Source organism: Leuresthes tenuis, unplaced genomic scaffold (assembly GCF_036924035.1).
Source record: "Leuresthes tenuis unplaced genomic scaffold, fLeuTen1.0.hap1 SCAF_8, whole genome shotgun sequence".
NCBI classification, from domain to species: domain Eukaryota; kingdom Metazoa; phylum Chordata; class Actinopteri; order Atheriniformes; family Atherinopsidae; genus Leuresthes; species Leuresthes tenuis.
Genome location: NW_027325362.1, coordinates 1576532 through 1594732, shown reverse-complemented (window position 1 = coordinate 1594732; position 18201 = coordinate 1576532). Strand labels below are relative to the sequence as shown.

Sequence of the window (18201 nt, the reverse complement as noted above, 5' to 3'; positions counted from 1 at the left end):
GGTTCTCTGGTTCTGTTGGCTGGTTCTCTGGTTCTGTTGGCTGGTTCTGTTCACAGTTCTGTTGGCTGGTTCTGTTGGCTGGTTCTGTTCACTGGTTCTGTTCGCTGGCTGCAGGGTCCAAACGTTGTGCTGAGTCACGGTTTTGTTTGCTGGTTCTGTTGGCTGGTTCTGTTCACTGATTCTGTTCGCTGGTCCGATAAAGAGCTGATGCTGAGTCACGGTTCTGTTTGCTGGTTCTCTGGTTCTGTTGGCTGGTTCTCTGGTTCTGTTGGCTGGTTCTGTTCACAGTTCTGTTGGCTGGTCCAGTAAGGAGCTGATGCTGAGTCACGGTTCTGTTCGCTGGTTCTGTTCTGCTGGTCCAGTAAGGAGCTGATGCTGAGTCACGGTTCTGTTCGCTGGTTCTGTTCGCTGGTTTTGTTCACAGTTCTGTTGTCTGGTCCAGTAAGGAGCTGATGCTGAGTCACGGTTCTGTTCGCTGGTTCTGTTGGCTGGTTCTGTTCGCTGGTTCTGTTCTGCTGGTCCAGTAAGGAGCTGATGCTGAGTCACGGTTCTGTTCACTGGTTCTGTTCACTGGTTCTGTTCACTGGTTCTGTTCACTGGTCCAGTAAGGAGCTGATGCTGAGCTCTGAGCTCACAGGCGTCTCTCAGATGCTGCAGTAACATGTTGTGGCCACAGGGGGGCGGTGTTGTTCCATTTTACAGCAGCTCTGAGCCCAGCTGGTCACATGACTCCGCCCCCCTGAGCCTCAGAGATCAGCCTCTGATGTTTAATTCATGGAGTCACACACGTGCTGTGACACTCCTGGAGCTGCTCGGCTCTCATTAAAACTCAAACTGCTCACAGATCACCGTTAAATGATGATAAATATAAGATTAGAGTTAGATTTAGATCAAAATAACCAGAAGAAGAGAAACTGCTTCAGATTAATTCACTGAAAGATGAGGAAACTCGGCTCCTCTTGTGTTAAACTTTGGTTGTTTTAGGCTGAAAAACAAACTCTTTTGATGAGTTTTTAGAAGGACTTTAGTCCTGATGATAAATCTGAGTTATTATATAAGATAAAACTTTAGGGATACCTCAGAGCAGTTAAACAAACCTAAACTATTCTTTATAATGATTCGTGATATGAGCAAAGACGACGTCACAGTGTTTAATTAACAGGCTCAGCACATAAAAATGACTTTAACATAGTAAAAAAAATAAGATAAAGAGGATTTAATGTATTTTAGATGTAAATAAAACCCTCTTTACTCTAAATTCTGAGTTCTGATTGGATTTTCTAGCATAGCTGTTGTGTGAATGTGGAGAACAGGCTGTTATTCCTCAGTTCTGTGGGTTTATAATCTGGAAATAGGGAGAAATCTTAAGGTCTGCACATTTAATCATGTGTTTTTAAAAGGAAGCTGTGCAACATCTGTTTTAAATCAGTTTTAAATGCTAACACGGGAAAGTGAAACTAAAGGGAAGCCAACATAGAACCCTGAGGTACTCCGGCACAGTTTCAGCCTTTAAAACACATAGTTTTCTACGAGTCAGACACAGTTTAATCTATGAGGAGACATTAGGCTTTAATCGCTCTCAGGTGTGAACCCGGACAGCTCATCAGAACGCGCTCGCCGTCCTCAGTCTGGCTGTTTTCCGCTAACTCGTCCGTTTTATCTCCTGCAGGTTTTCTACCAACGTCTCGGCCTGCCAGTCGGAGCCGGTCTGAGAGCGTGAGGGTCCCGTCGGTCACCTCGGCAGCTCACAAGTGGAAGGATTTGAACGCGGCAGCAGCAGCGGCGCCGGGGCCGGAGTCGCGGCGAGGACAAGATGACGACGGTGGCGGCGGATTACGACCACATGGAGATCCAGCAGCAGTACAGCGACGGCGTCAACAACCGCTGGGACGCCGACGACTGGGACAACGAGAACAGCTCGGCTCGCCTGTTCGAGCGCTCGCGCATCAAAGCCCTCGCAGGTAGGAGGGAGGGGGCGGAGTCTGAGCGGTTACCGTGGTGATGCTGGTCCTTGTAGATTTAATCTGATGCTGAGATGGTTTCAGGCCCACAGAAACCAGCGTTGAACACGTATGCTGAGGAAACTCGTCCGTTTGTGTCCAAACTTCGTGGTCGTTTGGGTTCATTCCTGCTAAATTTAGCTCAAATTATGGCTGCTGTGTGGCAAGGTGGCGTTTTTCAGGTATTCAAGCGTTCTGTTCATCACGAAATGTGTCAAAAACTGACATAAAAGAGTCATTTTACTGTTTTCAAGGTAGTTTTTTTATCCTTTTACAAACTGGAGGAAATAAAAGCTCTTGGCAGCAGTGAAAAGTATCCAAACGAAGCCACTTAATGCTAAATATTTGCATCCTTGAGGCTCATTTCTCTGTTTCCATGCTCGGTGTTGCTGTTTTCCTCCTCATACTGTTCCTGGATCAGTTCTGACCCGGTCTCAGGCCCTGAAACGGGTTTGTCCTGCTGCTTTTAAGGCTTTTAGAGAGCTGGTGCTCCCAGTTGAGTGATGGAGACGGGCACTGACCTCTGACCTCAGAGCCGCCATCACTGGTCGGCTCAGTTCACTTTGTCTCTCATTATAATCAAAATCATGAGTTTTCCCATTTTTTTTAGATGATAAATGATTATATTTTAAAATATTCTGGTAATTTGAGAAGCAAAAAAAGATTTTTGAGATGCTAACCCATAAATACGAGTTAAATACTGAGAAATATAGATTTCATACAACACTTCTTCTTCTTCTGTTGGCTGATAAATTATTCTTAAAGAAAACTCCTGCTTTTAGACATAAATATATATCAGACCTAGAATCAGACCTGGAGTCTGACCTGGAGTCTGACCTAGAACCAGACCTAGAACCAGACCTGGAGTCAGACCTAGAACCAGACCTGGAGTCAGACCTAGAACCAGACCTGGAGTCAGACCTGGAATCAGACCTGGAGTCAGACCTGGAGTCAGACTTGGAGTCAGACCTAGAACCAGACCTAGAACCAGACCTAGAACCAGACCTGGAACCAGACCTGGAGTCAGACCTGGAGTCAGACCTGGAGTCAGACCTGGAACCAGACCTAGAACCAGACCTAGAACCAGACCTAGAACCAGACCTGGAGTCAGACCTAGAACCAGACCTGGAGTCAGACCTGGAGTCAGACCTAGAACCAGACCTGGAGTCAGACCTGGAGTCAGACCTAGAACCAGACCTGGAACCAGACCTAGAACCAGACCTAGAACCAGACCTGGAGTCAGACCTGGAGTCAGACCTAGAACCAGACCTGGAGTCAGACCTGGAGTCAGACCTAGAACCAGACCTGGAGTCAGACCTAGAATCAGACCTGGAGTCAGACCTGGAGTCAGACCTGGAACCAGACCTGGAGTCAGACCTGGAACCAGACCTGGAACCAGACCTGGAGTCAGACCTGGAGTCAGACCTGGAACCAGACCTGGAGTCAGACCTGGAACCAGACCTAGAACCAGACCTAGAACCAGACCTAGAACCAGACCTGGAGTCAGACCTAGAACCAGACCTGGAGTCAGACCTGGAGTCAGACCTAGAACCAGACCTGGAGTCAGACCTGGAGTCAGACCTAGAACCAGACCTGGAGTCAGACCTAGAACCAGACCTGGAGTCAGACCTAGAACCAGACCTGGAGTCAGACCTGGAGTCAGACCTGGAGTCAGACCTGGAGTCAGACCTGGAGTCAGACCTGGAGTCAGACCTAGAACCAGACCTAGAACCAGACCTGGAGTCAGACCTAGATCCAGACCTAGAACCAGACCTGGAGTCAGACCTGGAGTCAGACCTGGAGTCAGACCTGGAGTCAGACCTGGAGTCAGACCTAGAACCAGACCTAGAACCAGACCTAGAACCAGACCTAGAACCAGACCTGGAGTCAGACCTGGAGTCAGACCTGGAGTCAGACCTAGAACCAGACCTGGAGTCAGACCTGGAGTCAGACCTGGAGTCAGACCTGGAGTCAGACCTGGAACCAGACCTGGAGTCAGACCTGGAGTCAGACCGGAACCAGACCTAGAACCAGACCTAGAACCAGACCTAGAACCAGACCTAGAACCAGACCTAGAACCAGACCTGGAGTCAGACCCGGAACCAGACCTGGAGTCAGACCTGGAGTCAGACCTGGAGTCAGACCTGGAACCAGACCTGGAGTCAGACCGGAACCAGACCTAGAACCAGACCTAGAACCAGACCTAGAACCAGACCTAGAACCAGACCTGGAGTCAGACCTGGAGTCAGACCTGGAACCAGACCTAGAACCAGACCTAGAACCAGACCTAGAACCAGACCTGGAGTCAGACCTGGAATCTGACCTGGAACCAGACCTGGAACCAGACCTAGAACCAGACCTGGAGTCAGACCTGGAGTCAGACCTGGAGTCAGACCTGGAATCTGACCTGGAGTCAGAACCTTTCCACACGCCACAGAATGTCTAATAAATTTCTGATGAACTTTTCCTTTTAGTTCGAAGTTAATGTGTCGATTTTTCAGTGTAAAACAGTCTGAGGCAGAAAATCACTGAACTGAAGACATGAAAATGTGTTTTATGTCCATAACAGAGAACTCTGTCAGTCCTGATCATGAGTCGGAGCTGATTGTTGCTCACATGCTTCAGTGGGCGTGCATGTGAGCGTGCACGTGAGCGTGCATGTGCGTGTGTTACGGTAATTTTATCTCGTGCTGATGTTTTTAAGCCGATGGCCGGCTCCTTCAGTACTTCACTAAATAATTCACTCTGGTGTTAAATATGCAGGAGACGGCGCTCAGAGTGGGCGGAGCTTCTGTTTCCTGCTGTTAACCTGCACGACAGGTGTGTAAAAGTCAGGAAAATGGCAGCTCAAACAGGAAGTGAAAAGCAGTGAGCTGCTGGAGGAGGATCCTTTTTAGTCCCAAACCTTCAGTGGATCCTATTTCCAGGCATGCCCTGTTTGATGCTACATGAATTCCCATGATGCAATGCAGCAGCGATGCACATGGAGAAGAACATGATTGGCTAAGCTTTACTGTCACTTAATGTTAGATACTGTAATTAAGCAGATGAGTTTGTTAGTGTCGGGTTAGAGATCAGCTGCATAAATAGAGTTAAAAAAGAAGTTTTGTTGAAGGTTTTCATGGTGCGGGACGTGTGTAATTCCTGAAGTTTTCCTCTGTTTTCTGGTTTTTAATGGGGGTTTTTTTTAGGTTCTGATCTGGATCATGAAGAAAATCATGTTTTATATCAGCTGGGGAAGTTTATCTGGGCGTTTTCTCTGCTTTTGTGATACAGATTTCACAGAGAAGCGATCAGGGATCCTGAAGTACGTCATTAATGTTGGTTTCTTTGTGATCTGTGACTCACAGACTCTGAACAAACAGCTTGTTGTTGCTCTACTTTACAGCTAATAAGATTTTAACTGTAAAGAGGAGTCATCAGGCTGGAAGCAGGACTGGGTAAAGGTAACCGGTAAACTGATAAAAGCGGCTCCTCGCTGATATGAAGGAGTCCTCAGAGGTGAAATTTGACTCAGACAGAGGTTTGAGTCACAGATTATAAACAGATTCAGAAGGTTGTCCTCTTTCATATCCAGTTATTTCTCTCTTCTTTGTGCGAGCCCCCTTCATTGCTCTCCTTTCAGGCTTTTCATTCCTTTTTAAAGCCCTTTTGAACTGAGGAGTGAAGCTTGATCTCTTTCTACTGTTCCAATGTGTTGAAAAACCTGAAACTGTTGCACCTCTCGGGCAACAAATTGATGATCTTTGTCTGAAAACAGACTGTTTTTCTTATAATGCTGCTAATTTGATGTGACCTGAAGCTCTGCCTCCTGAAGCTCTGCCTCCTGAAGCTCTGCCCCCTGAGGCTCTGCCTCCTGAGGCTCTGCCTCCTGAAGCTCTGCCTCCTGAAGCTCTGCCTCCTGAAGCTCTGCTTCCTGAAGCTCTGCCTCATGAAGCTCTGCCTCCTGAAGCTCTGCCTCATGAAGCTCTGCCTCCTGAAGCTCTGCCTCCTGAAGCTCTGCCTCCTGAAGCTCTGCCTCCTGAAGCTCTGCTTCCTGAAGCTCTGCCTCATGAAGCTCTGCCTCCTGAAGCTCTGCCTCCTGAAGCTCTGCCTCCTGAAGCTCTGCCTCCTGAAGCTCTGCCTCCTGAAGCTCTGCCTCATGAAGCTCTGCCTCCTGAAGCTCTGCCTCATGAAGCTCTGCCTCCTGAGGCTCTGCCTCCTGAGGCTCTGTCTCCTGAGGCTCTGCCTCCTGAAGCTCTGCCTCCTGAAGCTCTGCTTCCTGCAGCTCTGCCTCCTGAAGCTCTGCCTCTTTAGGCTCTGCCTCCTGAAGCTCTGCCTCCTGAAGCTCTGCCTCCTGAAGCTCTGCCTCCTGAGGCTCTGCCTCCTGAGGCTCTGCCTCCTGAGGCTCTGCCTCCTGAGGCTCTGCCTCCTGAAGCTCTGCCTCCTGAAGCTCTGCCTCCTGAAGCTCTGCCTCCTGAAGCTCTGCCTCCTGAAGCTCTGCCTCCTGAGGCTCTGCCTCCTGAGGCTCTGCCTCATGAAGCTCTGCCTCCTGAAGCTCTGCCTCCTGAAGCTCTGCCTCCTGAAGCTCTGCCTCCTGAAGCTCTGCTTCCTGAAGCTCTGCTTCCTGAAGCTCTGCCTCATGAAGCTCTGCCTCCTGAAGCTCTGCCTCTTTAGGCTCTGCCTCCTGAAGCTCTGCCTCTTGAAGCTCTGCCTCCTGAAGCTCTGCCTCCTGAAGCTCTGCCTCCTGAGGCTCTGCCTCCTGAGGCTCTGCCTCCTGAAGCTCTGCCTCCTGAAGCTCTGCCTCCTGAGGCTCTGCCTCCTGAGTCTTTGCCTCCTGAAGCTCTGCCTCCTGAAGCTCTGCCTCCTGAAGCTCTGCCTCCTGAAGCTCTGCCTCCTGAGGCTCTGCCTCCTGAGGCTCTGCCTCCTGAAGCTCTGCCTCCTGAAGCTCTGCTTCCTGAAGCTCTGCCTCATGAAGCTCTGCCTCCTGAAGCTCTGCCTCCTGAGGCTCTGCCTCCTGAAGCTCTGCCTCCTGAGGCTCTGCCTCCTGAGGCTCTGCCTCCTGAAGCTCTGCCTCCTGAAGCTCTGCTTCCTGAAGCTCTGCCTCATGAAGCTCTGCCTCCTGAAGCTCTGCCTCTTTAGGCTCTGCCTCCTGAAGCTCTGCCTCATGAAGCTCTGCCTCTTGAAGCTCTGCCTCCTGAAGCTCTGCCTCCTGAAGCTCTGCCTCCTGAGGCTCTGCCTCCTGAAGCTCTGCCTCCTGAAGCTCTGCCTCCTGAAGCTCTGCTTCCTGAAGCTCTGCCTCATGAAGCTCTGCCTCCTGAAGCTCTGCCTCTTTAGGCTCTGCCTCCTGAAGCTCTGCCTCATGAAGCTCTGCCTCTTGAAGCTCTGCCTCCTGAAGCTCTGCCTCCTGAAGCTCTGCCTCCTGAAGCTCTGCCTCCTGAGGCTCTGCCTCCTGAGTCTCTGCCTCCTGAAGCTCTGCCTCCTGAAGCTCTGCCTCCTGAGGCTCTGCCTCCTGAGTCTTTGCCTCCTGAAGCTCTGCCTCCTGAGGCTCTGCCTCTTGAAGCTCTGCCTCCTGAAGCTCTGCCTCCTGAAGCTCTGCCTCCTGAAGCTCTGCCTCCTGAAGCTCTGCCTCCTGAGGCTCTGCCTCCTGAAGCTCTGCCTCCTGAGGCTCTGCCTCCTGAGGCTCTGCCTCCTGAAGCTCTGCCTCCTGAAGCTCTGCCTCCTGAGGCTCTGCCTCCTGAGTCTTTGCCTCCTGAAGCTCTGCCTCCTGAGGCTCTGCCTCCTGAAGCTCTGCCTCCTGAAGCTCTGCCTCCTGAAGCTCTGCCTCCTGAGGCTCTGCCTCCTGAGTCTCTGCCTCCTGAAGCTCTGCCTCCTGAAGCTCTGCCTCCTGAAGCTCTGCCTCCTGAGGCTCTGCCTCCTGAAGCTCTGCCTCCTGAAGCTCTGCCTCCTGAGGCTCTGCCTCATGAAGCAGCTCCAAAGAGGTGATGATTTGATCGGTTTGATGGTTAGAGTTCAGAGTAAATCGGTGTCACGGCTCTTTTGTGGCTCCCGGCTGCCGCTTTCCCACCAGTTTTGCTGTGACCGGCTGCTCAGTGGAGCCTCTGCTGGTGAAAAGGAAACTTTCAGCTGGAATATCTGTCCAAATGTCCCATCTGTGCCTTCATTCTTCTTCTCCTCCTCCTCTTCCTGCTCATGCTGAGCTCAGCAGGCCGATGGTTGTTGCAGCTGATGACTCTCAGTTTGTGCTGCATTTCTGGCTCTGTGCACGTGCGCGTGCACGTGTTCTTTATCCCTGATGGAGTCCTTTTTTCTGAATTAGCTCGGGTTAGATGTGTTGGCAGCAGTCCACCCCGCCTTGTGGTCAGAAAATGATTCACACGATCAGAAAGGTCTGTTGATGGAGCGTTAGAGTGACGGCGGCCGTGATGTCGGGCGCCATCGGTCACCTGACAGCAGCCTGCGGCGTCGTTTCTGTGTCTGAAAACTGATGCTGAGAGCTGAAGGTGTCCTGCTGCCTCCATATGATATCCCGGGGAACACAAAACCGCCAGTCACCATGGAAACGCCGGCAGATCTGCTTACAGTGCAGGCAGAGACAGAAGGAGTGTGTGTTGATGTCCAGTCAGACGAAGCTGCGGTGGATCACATGGTTTCCTCATGGTGTTTTATGGGCTCAGTTCTTCTCGTCAAGTTGCCTCGAACACAAAAAGATGTTATTCCTCCTCTTCAGATCGAGTTTCAGCAAAATATTCAGCATCAAGTCATTTTTTCAGGTCCCAATTAAATGCATTCACATCTGCAGCTATAGTCCAGAAACAGGAGACTAAATCACACTTTACTGTGAAAATAGTCAGATAAATGTTGAAATTTAACATTTAAACTGACTCATCAGCCAGAAAACCTGAAGAATCCAGAAGATGAAAGTTCTGTAACAGGAGGTGTTTCTGGAAACTTTGTTTTCAGTCTTCAAAGCAGCTCAAAATAACCACAAATGTCTTTAGAAGCTGATAAAACTGCACAAAGTTCCAGGAAGAACAAGAAGAAAAATCTCTTGTTCGATTCTTTGCAGACATTAAGAGTCATATGACCCAGAGTCCCGATCAGCCTCATTTATTTCAGAAAGTGTCCTGATCAATAGTTCTGAAGCTTTCTGAAGCTCTTTCAGAGTTTTTCTTTGGATGAATCTTTAGTGGTCCAGATCAATAGTTCTCAAGGCTTCCAGGCCTAAAAAACTATCTCCAGCAGATGAACAGGATCTGAAAGTGATGTCCTTAAGAAAGAGGAAAAAATCCAGCTGTGACCTGACAGGACCTGAGAGATGCATCTGGACCTTCAGCTGATCCATCTACTGTTGGCCCAAGCCTCATCAGAAATGGTCTCCATGGAAGGGTGGCTGTCAAGAAGCCGTTCTTAAGGAAGGGAAACAGGGAGAAAAGGCTGAGCTGTGCCAAATGACACAAGAAGTGGACTGAAAATCAGTGGCAACAGGTCTTATGGAGGGATGAATCCTCCCCAGAGCCCGGACCTCAACATTATTGAAGCAGTGTGGGATCATCTGACAGAGAACGGAACAAAAGGCAGCCCACATCCAAAGAAGAGCTTTGGGATGTCCTTCAAGAAGCCTGGAGAACTATTCCTGAAGACTCCTTAAAGAAATGACAGAAAGCTGGTCTCAGAGGGTTCAGGCTGTGTTGGAGAATAAAGGAGCTCAGACCAGAGATTCACTTTAAAGCTGCTCAGAACTGATAAAAAACTCTGTTTCTGCCTCAGATTCTGGGTTTATGTTCATGTTTAACATGTTTCAGTGAATCTCTGCAGCTGCTTCCTGTTTTTATAGAAATATGTAAAGAATGAAGCTGATCAGGACCTTTTAAACAGTAAAATAAGTAACTCATGTTACCAAAGACTTCCTGATATGTAGCTAATATAATGTCATTATCAGTGATAATAACTGTGAGGACAAACAGTGATTTTATTGACCAGAGCGTTAAAAAACGTGTTAAAACATGAGAATCTGTGGTGATCAGAGTTCATTAATGGTGGAATTTTATGACTAAGTCTCAGTCAGTCGCTCTGTAATCGAATCCGGGAACAGTCCAGGGTCCAAAGTGAGAAACTCACTCAGGATAATGTGTGAGTCACTTCCTGTTTGGGGGCCCAGATGCTGGGAATGTTAGAAAGTAAAGCTGTTGTCTTTGAGACGAACTGAGGTGGTCTTAAAGTACAAGATGAGATGCGTCTGAGTGAGGTTTAAACCAGTCGCAGACAGGAAACCCTGTGCCTCGTCTCTGTAAGTCGGCCTGTTTTCGGCTCCAACATGGCCGCCGCCGGCCCTGCTGATGCGCTGACCTCACAGGAATGTCTTTGTGTGGTCAGGAGGGTGAGGCGTTGCTCTGGTGTGAAATTCACCACGATGGCGACAAATGTTTGAACCCTGAACGCAGCACCAGCTCTGGACTGCAGGACAACAGAGTCGGTTTCAGCTGCAGATGTTCTCCCACAGTTTCAGGAAGCCCCCCGAGGCGCCCTCTGTGAGCAGCGAATGAATGGTGCGTTTGGTTCGCCGCCGCCGCCGCCCCGAGGGCCCGAGCCACGAGGAAGCCAGATGATGGCAGGAAACATGGCGTGACGCTCAGCTCCCAGACAGGACAGACTGTGCTCTCATGCAGATTATCAACAGAACCTAAAGAGCAACTGGAAGTGTTTCTGTCGGCTGCAGAGATGTTTGCTCCATATGTTGTTGGTTTGCTGTGACCTGACCTCTGACCTCTGCTCTGGTGGCTGCATGGGGGCGCTGGAGGAGGAAGGTTCCCGGTGCTGCTGTGAGCTCCGTGAACCTTCCTCCTCCAGCTCTAAACCAATGAAATGTTCAGCCAGCAGGTTCTGGCGGTCAGTTAGAAGGAATTAAGATGTTGTTTTTGCACCCTCGGCATGCAGTGGAGATCTCTGGATGCATGTAGCAGGCGTCGTGTATTTATGAGATAAAAGAAGTAACGGGTCGAACTCTGGATCAGGAACCAGTGAAACCAAACAGATTGTAACCATTTCAGCTGTCAGTAAACTTGTTAAAATGACACTGGAAGAAACAATCCGGATTAACGCTCCCAGATTATGGATTAGAAGTTCAAATCCCTCCTGCATGTAAACACTCGGCTGGTCCGAGCTGCTCTGTTCATGCTTCAAAGTTCCATCTTTTAGTAGAAATATCTCCAAAGAGCTTTTATCAGAGCCTGGGACTGAACATCAGCCCATTAAGACTATATGTGAACCCCGACTGTCGCTCTGCTCTGAGAAAATCCTGATTTTATAACCACAGCCTCCTCTGACAGTATCACCATCAAAGTAACTTAAAGACAGCGTCTGCGCAGTGAATTCTGCGTCTGCGCAGTGAATTCTGCGTCTGCGCAGTGAATTCTGCGTCTGCGCAGTGAATTCTGCGTCTGCGCAGTGAATTCTGCGTCTGCGCAGTGAATTTGGCGTCTGCGCAGTGAATTTGGCGTCTGAGCAGTGAATTCTACGTCTGTGCAGTGAATTTGGCGTCTGAGCAGTGAATTTGGCGTCTGAGCAGTGAATTTAGCGTCTGTGCAGTGAATTCAGGGTCTGAGCAGTGAATTCGGTGTCTGTGCAGTGAATTCGGCGTCTGTGCAGTGAATTCTGCGTCTGCGCAGTGAATTTGACGTCTGCGCAGTGAATTCTGCGTCTGCGCAGTGAATTTGGCGTCTGAGCAGTGAATTCGGCGTCTGTGCAGTGAATTCTGCGTCTGCGCAGTGAATTCTGCGTCTGCGCAGTGAATTTGGCGTCTGAGCAGTGAATTCGGCGTCTGTGCAGTGAATTTGGCGTCTGTGCAGTGAATTCTGCGTCTGCGCAGTGAATTTGGCGTCTCCGCAGTGAATTCGGCGTCTGAGCAGTGAATTTGACGTCTGTGCAGTGAATTCGGCATCTGTGCAGTGAATTTGGCGTCTGCGCAGTGAATTTGGCGTCTGCTCAGTGAATTTGGCGTCTGCGCAGTGAATTCTACGTCTGAGCAGTGAATTCTACGTCTGTGCAGTGAATTTGGCGTCTGAGCAGTGAATTTGGCGTCTGAGCAGTGAATTTAGCGTCTGTGCAGTGAATTCAGGGTCTGAGCAGTGAATTCGGTGTCTGTGCAGTGAATTCGGCGTCTGTGCAGTGAATTCTGCGTCTGCGCAGTGAATTTGACGTCTGCGCAGTGAATTCTGCGTCTGCGCAGTGAATTTGGCGTCTGAGCAGTGAATTCGGCGTCTGTGCAGTGAATTTGGCGTCTGAGCAGTGAATTCTGCGTCTGCGCAGTGAATTTGGCGTCTGTGCAGTGAATTCTGCGTCTGCGCAGTGAATTTGACGTCTGAGCAGTGAATTCTGCGTCTGCGCAGTGAATTTGGCGTCTGAGCAGTGAATTCGGCGTCTGTGCAGTGAATTTGGCGTCTGAGCAGTGAATTTGGCGTCTGCGCAGTGAATTTGGCGTCTGTGCAGTGAATTTGGCGTCTCCGCAGTGAATTCGGCGTCTGAGCAGTGAATTTGACGTCTGTGCAGTGAATTCGGCATCCGTGCAGTGAGTTCTGCGTCTGCGCAGTGAATTTGGCGTCTGCTCAGTGAATTTGGCGTCTGCGCAGTGAATTCTACGTCTGAGCAGTGAATTCTACGTCTGAGCAGTGAATTTGGCGTCTGCTCAGTGAATTTGGCGTCTGCGCAGTGAATTTGACGTCTGAGCAGTGAATTCTACGTCTGAGCAGTGAATTCTACGTCTGCGCAGTGAATTTGACGTCTTAGCAGTGAATTCGGCGTCTGAGCAGTGAATTCTACGTCTGAGCAGTGAATTCGGCGTCAGTGCAGTGAATTCTGCGTCAGTGCAGTGAATTCGGCTGTGCTTACATGCACCAAGATCTCCCACAGGGGAAGTTGGAGGCAGCAGGATGTCTGGAAGGTTTTCTCAGAGTCCACAGCCTCCAACAGACTTCAGAAGATAACTCGATTCCCCTCTCGTGCATGTATGCTGAGACAAGTATTGAGGTCCAGTTAAAAGCCCAGTTCAGCTGTAACTGCAGCTGTAACCGTGCCAACCAAACATGAATAAAGTTTGTAGAAAAACAACATGTGATGACGCCCACAGAGGACCGTGGCGCTCTGTGGAAAGCTTGCCTGCACCTCTAAAGCTCTAAAGAGTAAAAACATCATCCGTTTTCTCTGCCTGCTGTGATCTCATCGTCTCCAGAACAAGATATTTGTCTAAATAAATGATTATCGATCAGAGAAAAGAATCTTTAGGATGACAGAATAATCAGGAGGATGATTAATCAGAGGGTTGACTCTCTTGTCCTCACATGATCTCACTTCAGCCTTTAAAAAAGAGCGAGTTGGCTTCAGATCAAGAACCTTTAGTTTTTTCTGTGCTCCATCTTCGGTCTGTGGGGGGATCTTTAATCCTGGGTCAGAGCTGGAGATCACGTGATCCACTGTGTCATCCTCTGGCGACCTCTGACCTCCTCGCCGCAGATGTGTTTCACGGCTGGTTATTTGCACGAGGAAAGCAGAAAAATGCTAAATTTGTCTGTGTTTTTTCCGGTCACATAAATATTTGTTCCTTGTATTGTCTGAGTGTCGTGACCTTTGACCTTTGACCCCTTTGTTGACGCCTGTCTGTCAGTTCTGTGATGCAGGAAGGGAAGCTCTGAAAAGTCCAAAATTGTTTGGCGTCTCCACCTTTTTCCAAATCTGCAGTTTAGTTTAGCCTCTGATATGGGTGTGTGTGCACGTGTGTGCACGTGTGTGTGCGTGCGCACGTGTGTGTGCGCTGCTGATGGACAACTGGATCAAACAGGAAGTGCTGGCAGGACTCTGACAGGAAGAACATCTCCACAACAGGCTCTAATATTAGAGCTGAGATTGTCTCAGGATGTTTGGATGTCTGCGATGAGCGATGAGCTCAGAGAGTCCACGTGCACACACACGTGCACACACACGTGCACACACACGCACACACTGTTTTCCTTCTCTTTGTGTGATTCATCCTTTCTACACGCACACATGCTCCCTCCCTTATGTTCTCTGATAGTTTCACACATCTCTGTTTTGTCAGATTCCCTCCATGAATCGCCACCTTTTCTTGGTGGAGGGGTTTTCGTGCCTTTGGGGGTCCCCTGAGCTGTGGTCAGGCGCAGCTTTCACCCGGAGGGGTCTCAGGTGGCAAATTGGTCCTGGATGAGGGGTCAGACAAGGTGCGATTCATAAACCCTCATGGTGTCAAATTTACGAAGCTCAGCTACCTTTCCTGGGTTAGAGAGACAGAGGCCTCATCCTGGAGGCCCGCTGGCGAGCACCTGGTCATCAGAGGTCGTAGAAGTGACTTGGGACCACCCGGCAGGGGGCTTACCCTCCAGGGGACCCACCCTCCAAGGGACCCACACTCTAGGGGACCCACCCTCTAGGGGATCACCTTCTAGGGGACCCACCATCTAGGGGACCCAACGTCCAGGGGACCCACCCTCCAAGGGACCCACACTCTAGGGGACCCAACGTCCAGGGGATCACCTTCTAGGGCACCCACCCTCCAGGGAACCCATCTTTCAGGGGACCCACCCTCTTGGGGACCCACCTTCTAGGGGACCCACCTTCTAGGGAACCCACCTTCCAGGGGACCCACCTTCCACGGGACCCACCCTCTTGGGGACCCATCTTCCAGGGGACCCACCCTCTTGGGGACCCACACTCTAGGGGACCCACCTTCTAGGGAACCCACCTTCTAGGGAACCCACCTTCTAGGGAACCCACCTTCTAGGGAACCCACCTTCCAGGGGACCCACCTTTCAGGGGACCCACTCTCTTGGGGACCCACCTTCCAGGGGACCCACCTTCCAGGGAACCCACCCTCCAGGGGACCCACCCTCTTGGGGACCCACCCTCTTGGGGACCCACTCTCTTGGGGACCCACCTTCCAGGGGACCCACCCTCTTGGGGACCCACCCTCCAGGGGACCCACCATCTAGGGGACCCAACGTCCAGGGGACCCACCCTCCAAGGGACCCACACTCTAGGGGACCCAACGTCCAGGGAACCCATCTTTCAGGGAACCCATCTTTCAGGGGACCCACCCTCTTGGGGACCCACCCTCTTGGGGACCCACCTTCTAGGGAACCCACCTTCCAGGGGACCCACCTTCCAGGGGACCCACCCTCTTGGGGACCCACCTTCCAGGGGACCCACCCTCCAGGGGACCCACCCTCTTGGGGACCCACCCTCTTGGGGACCCACCCTCTTGGGGACCCACCTTCCAGGGGACCCACCCTCCAGGGGACCCACCCTCTTGGGGACCCACCTTCCAGGGGACCCACCCTCTTGGGGACCCACACTCTAGGGGACCCACCCTCCAGGGGACCCACCCTCTTGGGGACCCACCCTCTTGGGGACCCACCTTCCAGGGGACCCACCCTCCAGGGGACCCACCCTCCAGGGGACCCACCACCTGCAGGAGGCGCTGTAAGGGTCTGCTGCTTTAAGGGTTCTCTGTGATGCTCCGTCGTCTTCAGCATCGCAGATTTGAGCTGTGCAATAAGAACTAAGTTAGTTTATTTTGTGAATCCCTGAGATCAGGGCTCTAACCACCCAAACTATAAACCATATTCTCTTTCTGAGCACCCCCCAACCTGCAGAAATCCAACCTAAAGAGCAAACTCACTGTCACACAGAGAAGAGCTGGACTTTCTTCATGTTATCTTTGTGGTTCGTTGTGACAATCCACTTAGTTTCTCTCTGGTTTTCCCTTTTCTTTGTCTAGAAATATGTTAATTTGTACTGTTTCAGAGTCTGACTGCCCTGCTTTCCAAAGATCTGCTTCGGCCACAGAGAAAAACCTTGTTGGATGAACTTGAAACAAAAAGAGCTGTTAAAGCCTGATCCCGACTTATTCTCTGCTGAGGCATGAAAACACAGCAGCTGATGGAAACCCATTCAAACTGCAGTGTTTGGCTTTTGTTTCACTGCTTATTTCATTTGTATCGCCTCACAAAGTGAGCTGATAGCAGCTAAATGTGAAATATCGTCATGTGAAAGCGGAGATGGTCAGATGTATCGGGATGCTCTCCTGGCTCATTGCTCAGTGAGTTTTCATTAATATCAGAGTGTTTTGGAGCTGAAAATCTCAACATCGGCTTCAGTTGGATGTTGGAAAGCAGGACATTCTTTCAGCTGCTCCTGTTGCCAGGGCGACGTGACTCCAAACACAGGGCCGGATCACTCGGATTCATTTGAAACTGTTTTTAGGCTGAGCGAATGCACAGGGGAGCTCTTTGTGTTGCTTCTGATTAAACAATGAATCCAGTTAAATCAAACTTATGACGGAGAGAAATTGATCTGCTTCACTTTTGCAGCTTTTGAACAAGCAGCTGGTGAAAGTTCTCCGTCTTAGTTTAATTTAATCTCCAGTTTGAGCAGAAACTGAGCCTCCGGTTAATCTTTTTCTCTTTCTCTCTCGCCGTCCTTCTGCCCGCCCCTTATGCAAATGAGCTATGACATCATCTCTGAGTGTGAGGGCTGTGATTGGCTGCTGGGAGGAGAAGCCTCCCCGGCTGCCGGCCCCTCCCCCCTCAGCTCTCCCTCCGTCTGAAGGTGTTTTCAGTGTCTGAGCTGCTGCTGCTGCTGCTACACACCGGAGGACAGACCCACGCTTTCGTTCTCTACCTCCTTCCTTCTCTCCGTGGGCTTCCTGCACTCTTTCTGCCGTTACTGCGCCACCTTTTCACCGGGCTGGGGTGAGTGTGTGAGCGGAGGAAGGGTGTGAGCCTGACCGGGGGAAGCAGTGATCTCTAAAGACGGTGACACATGGATGGATGGAGGGAAAACAGAAGCGTGATGTCGCCGCGGTGCATCTGCTGAGCCAGCGATTTCTGCCTCACACATAGAGGGAGGCCGTCCACAGCTCATCTGCTGGGTCTCTGGCTCAGTGCTGCTGTGCTGGAGGTGCTCAGAGCTTCCTGTCTGTTTCTTCTTCTGTGGGCCAAGCTTTACTCTGCTGCGGGGAAACTTCTGGACATAAATCAGGCTTCAGGGCTCCACCTCTCAGACTCTCAGGACCACTCGGTCCACTTTCTCGGTGGAGTTTCTCCTCCATGTCTCTGTGGACTCGCTCCATCTGAGTCCTCGCTGGAGTTGTATCATGGAGCTACAGAGCGCCACCGGCGGCCACATCTCGCCCCTTTCCCCGACCTCTGACTACTCCGGCCCCATGTCCCCATCCTCTGGGGGCCCCGGCCGGAGCCCGAGCCCCGGGCCTGGATCTACCCTCAATTACAACCAGCTGGAGGGGAGGTTCAAACAACTTCAAGGTAGGAAAGTTACGCAGAACTTTTTTGAACAGTTGTTTGTGCAGTTTTTACACGACCTGAACATAAAGCAAGCGTCTGACCACGACCTGAACATAAAGCAGGCGTGTGACCACGACCTGAACATAAAGCAGGCGTGTGACCACGACCTGAGCATAAAGCAGGCGTGTGACCGCGACCTGAGCATAAAGCAGGCGTGTGACCACGACCTGAGCATAAAGCAGGCGTGTGACCACGACCTGAGCATAAAGCAGGCGTGTGACCGCGACCTGAACATAAAGCAGGCGTGTGACCACGACCTGAACATAAAGCAGGCGTGTGACCACGACCTGAACATAAAGCAGGCGTGTGACCACGACCTGAGCATAAAGCAGGCGTGTGACCGCGACCTGAGCATAAAGCAGGCGTGTGACCGCGACCTGAGCATAAAGCAGGCGTCTGACCGCGACCTGAACATAAAGCAGGCGTGTGACCACGACCTGAGCGTAAAGCAGGCGTGTGACCACGACCTGAGCGTAAAGCAGGCGTGTGACCACGACCTGAGCATAAAGCGGGCGTGTGACCGCGACCTGAACATAAAGCGGGCGTGTGACCGCGACCTGAACATAAAGCGGGCGTGTGACCGCGACCTGAACCTAAAGCGGGCGTGTGACCGCGACCTGAACATAAAGCGGGCGTGTGACCGCGACCTGAACATAAAGCGGGCGTGTGACCGCGACCTGAACATAAAGCGGGCGTGTGACCGCGACCTGAACATAAAGCAGGCGTGTGACCACGACCTGAACATAAAGCAGGCGTGTGACCGCGACCTGAGCATAAAGCGGGCGTGTGACCACGACCTGAGCATAAAGCAGGCGTGTGACCACGACCTGAACATAAAGCAGGCGTGTGAC

The 18201-nt window shown here is 51.0% G+C and overlaps 1 protein-coding gene across 2 annotated transcripts in view; it reads left to right on the top strand.

The window, feature by feature from the left end:
- Positions 1–1711: 1711 nt before the first annotated feature.
- LOC140312709 (spectrin beta chain, non-erythrocytic 1-like) overlaps positions 1712–18201 on the top strand; it is a 110824-nt gene continuing 94334 nt past the window's right edge. The window contains exon 1 of one of the 2 annotated variants that reach the window (XM_072390493.1): positions 1712–1961. In XM_072390493.1, the coding sequence (XP_072246594.1) occupies positions 1814–1961 (148 nt within the window). In that variant the 5' untranslated portion in view covers positions 1712–1813. Of the gene's footprint in view, positions 1962–16690; positions 17312–18201 lie in introns of those variants that run through there. The other variant, XM_072390492.1, reaches the window with a different exon arrangement.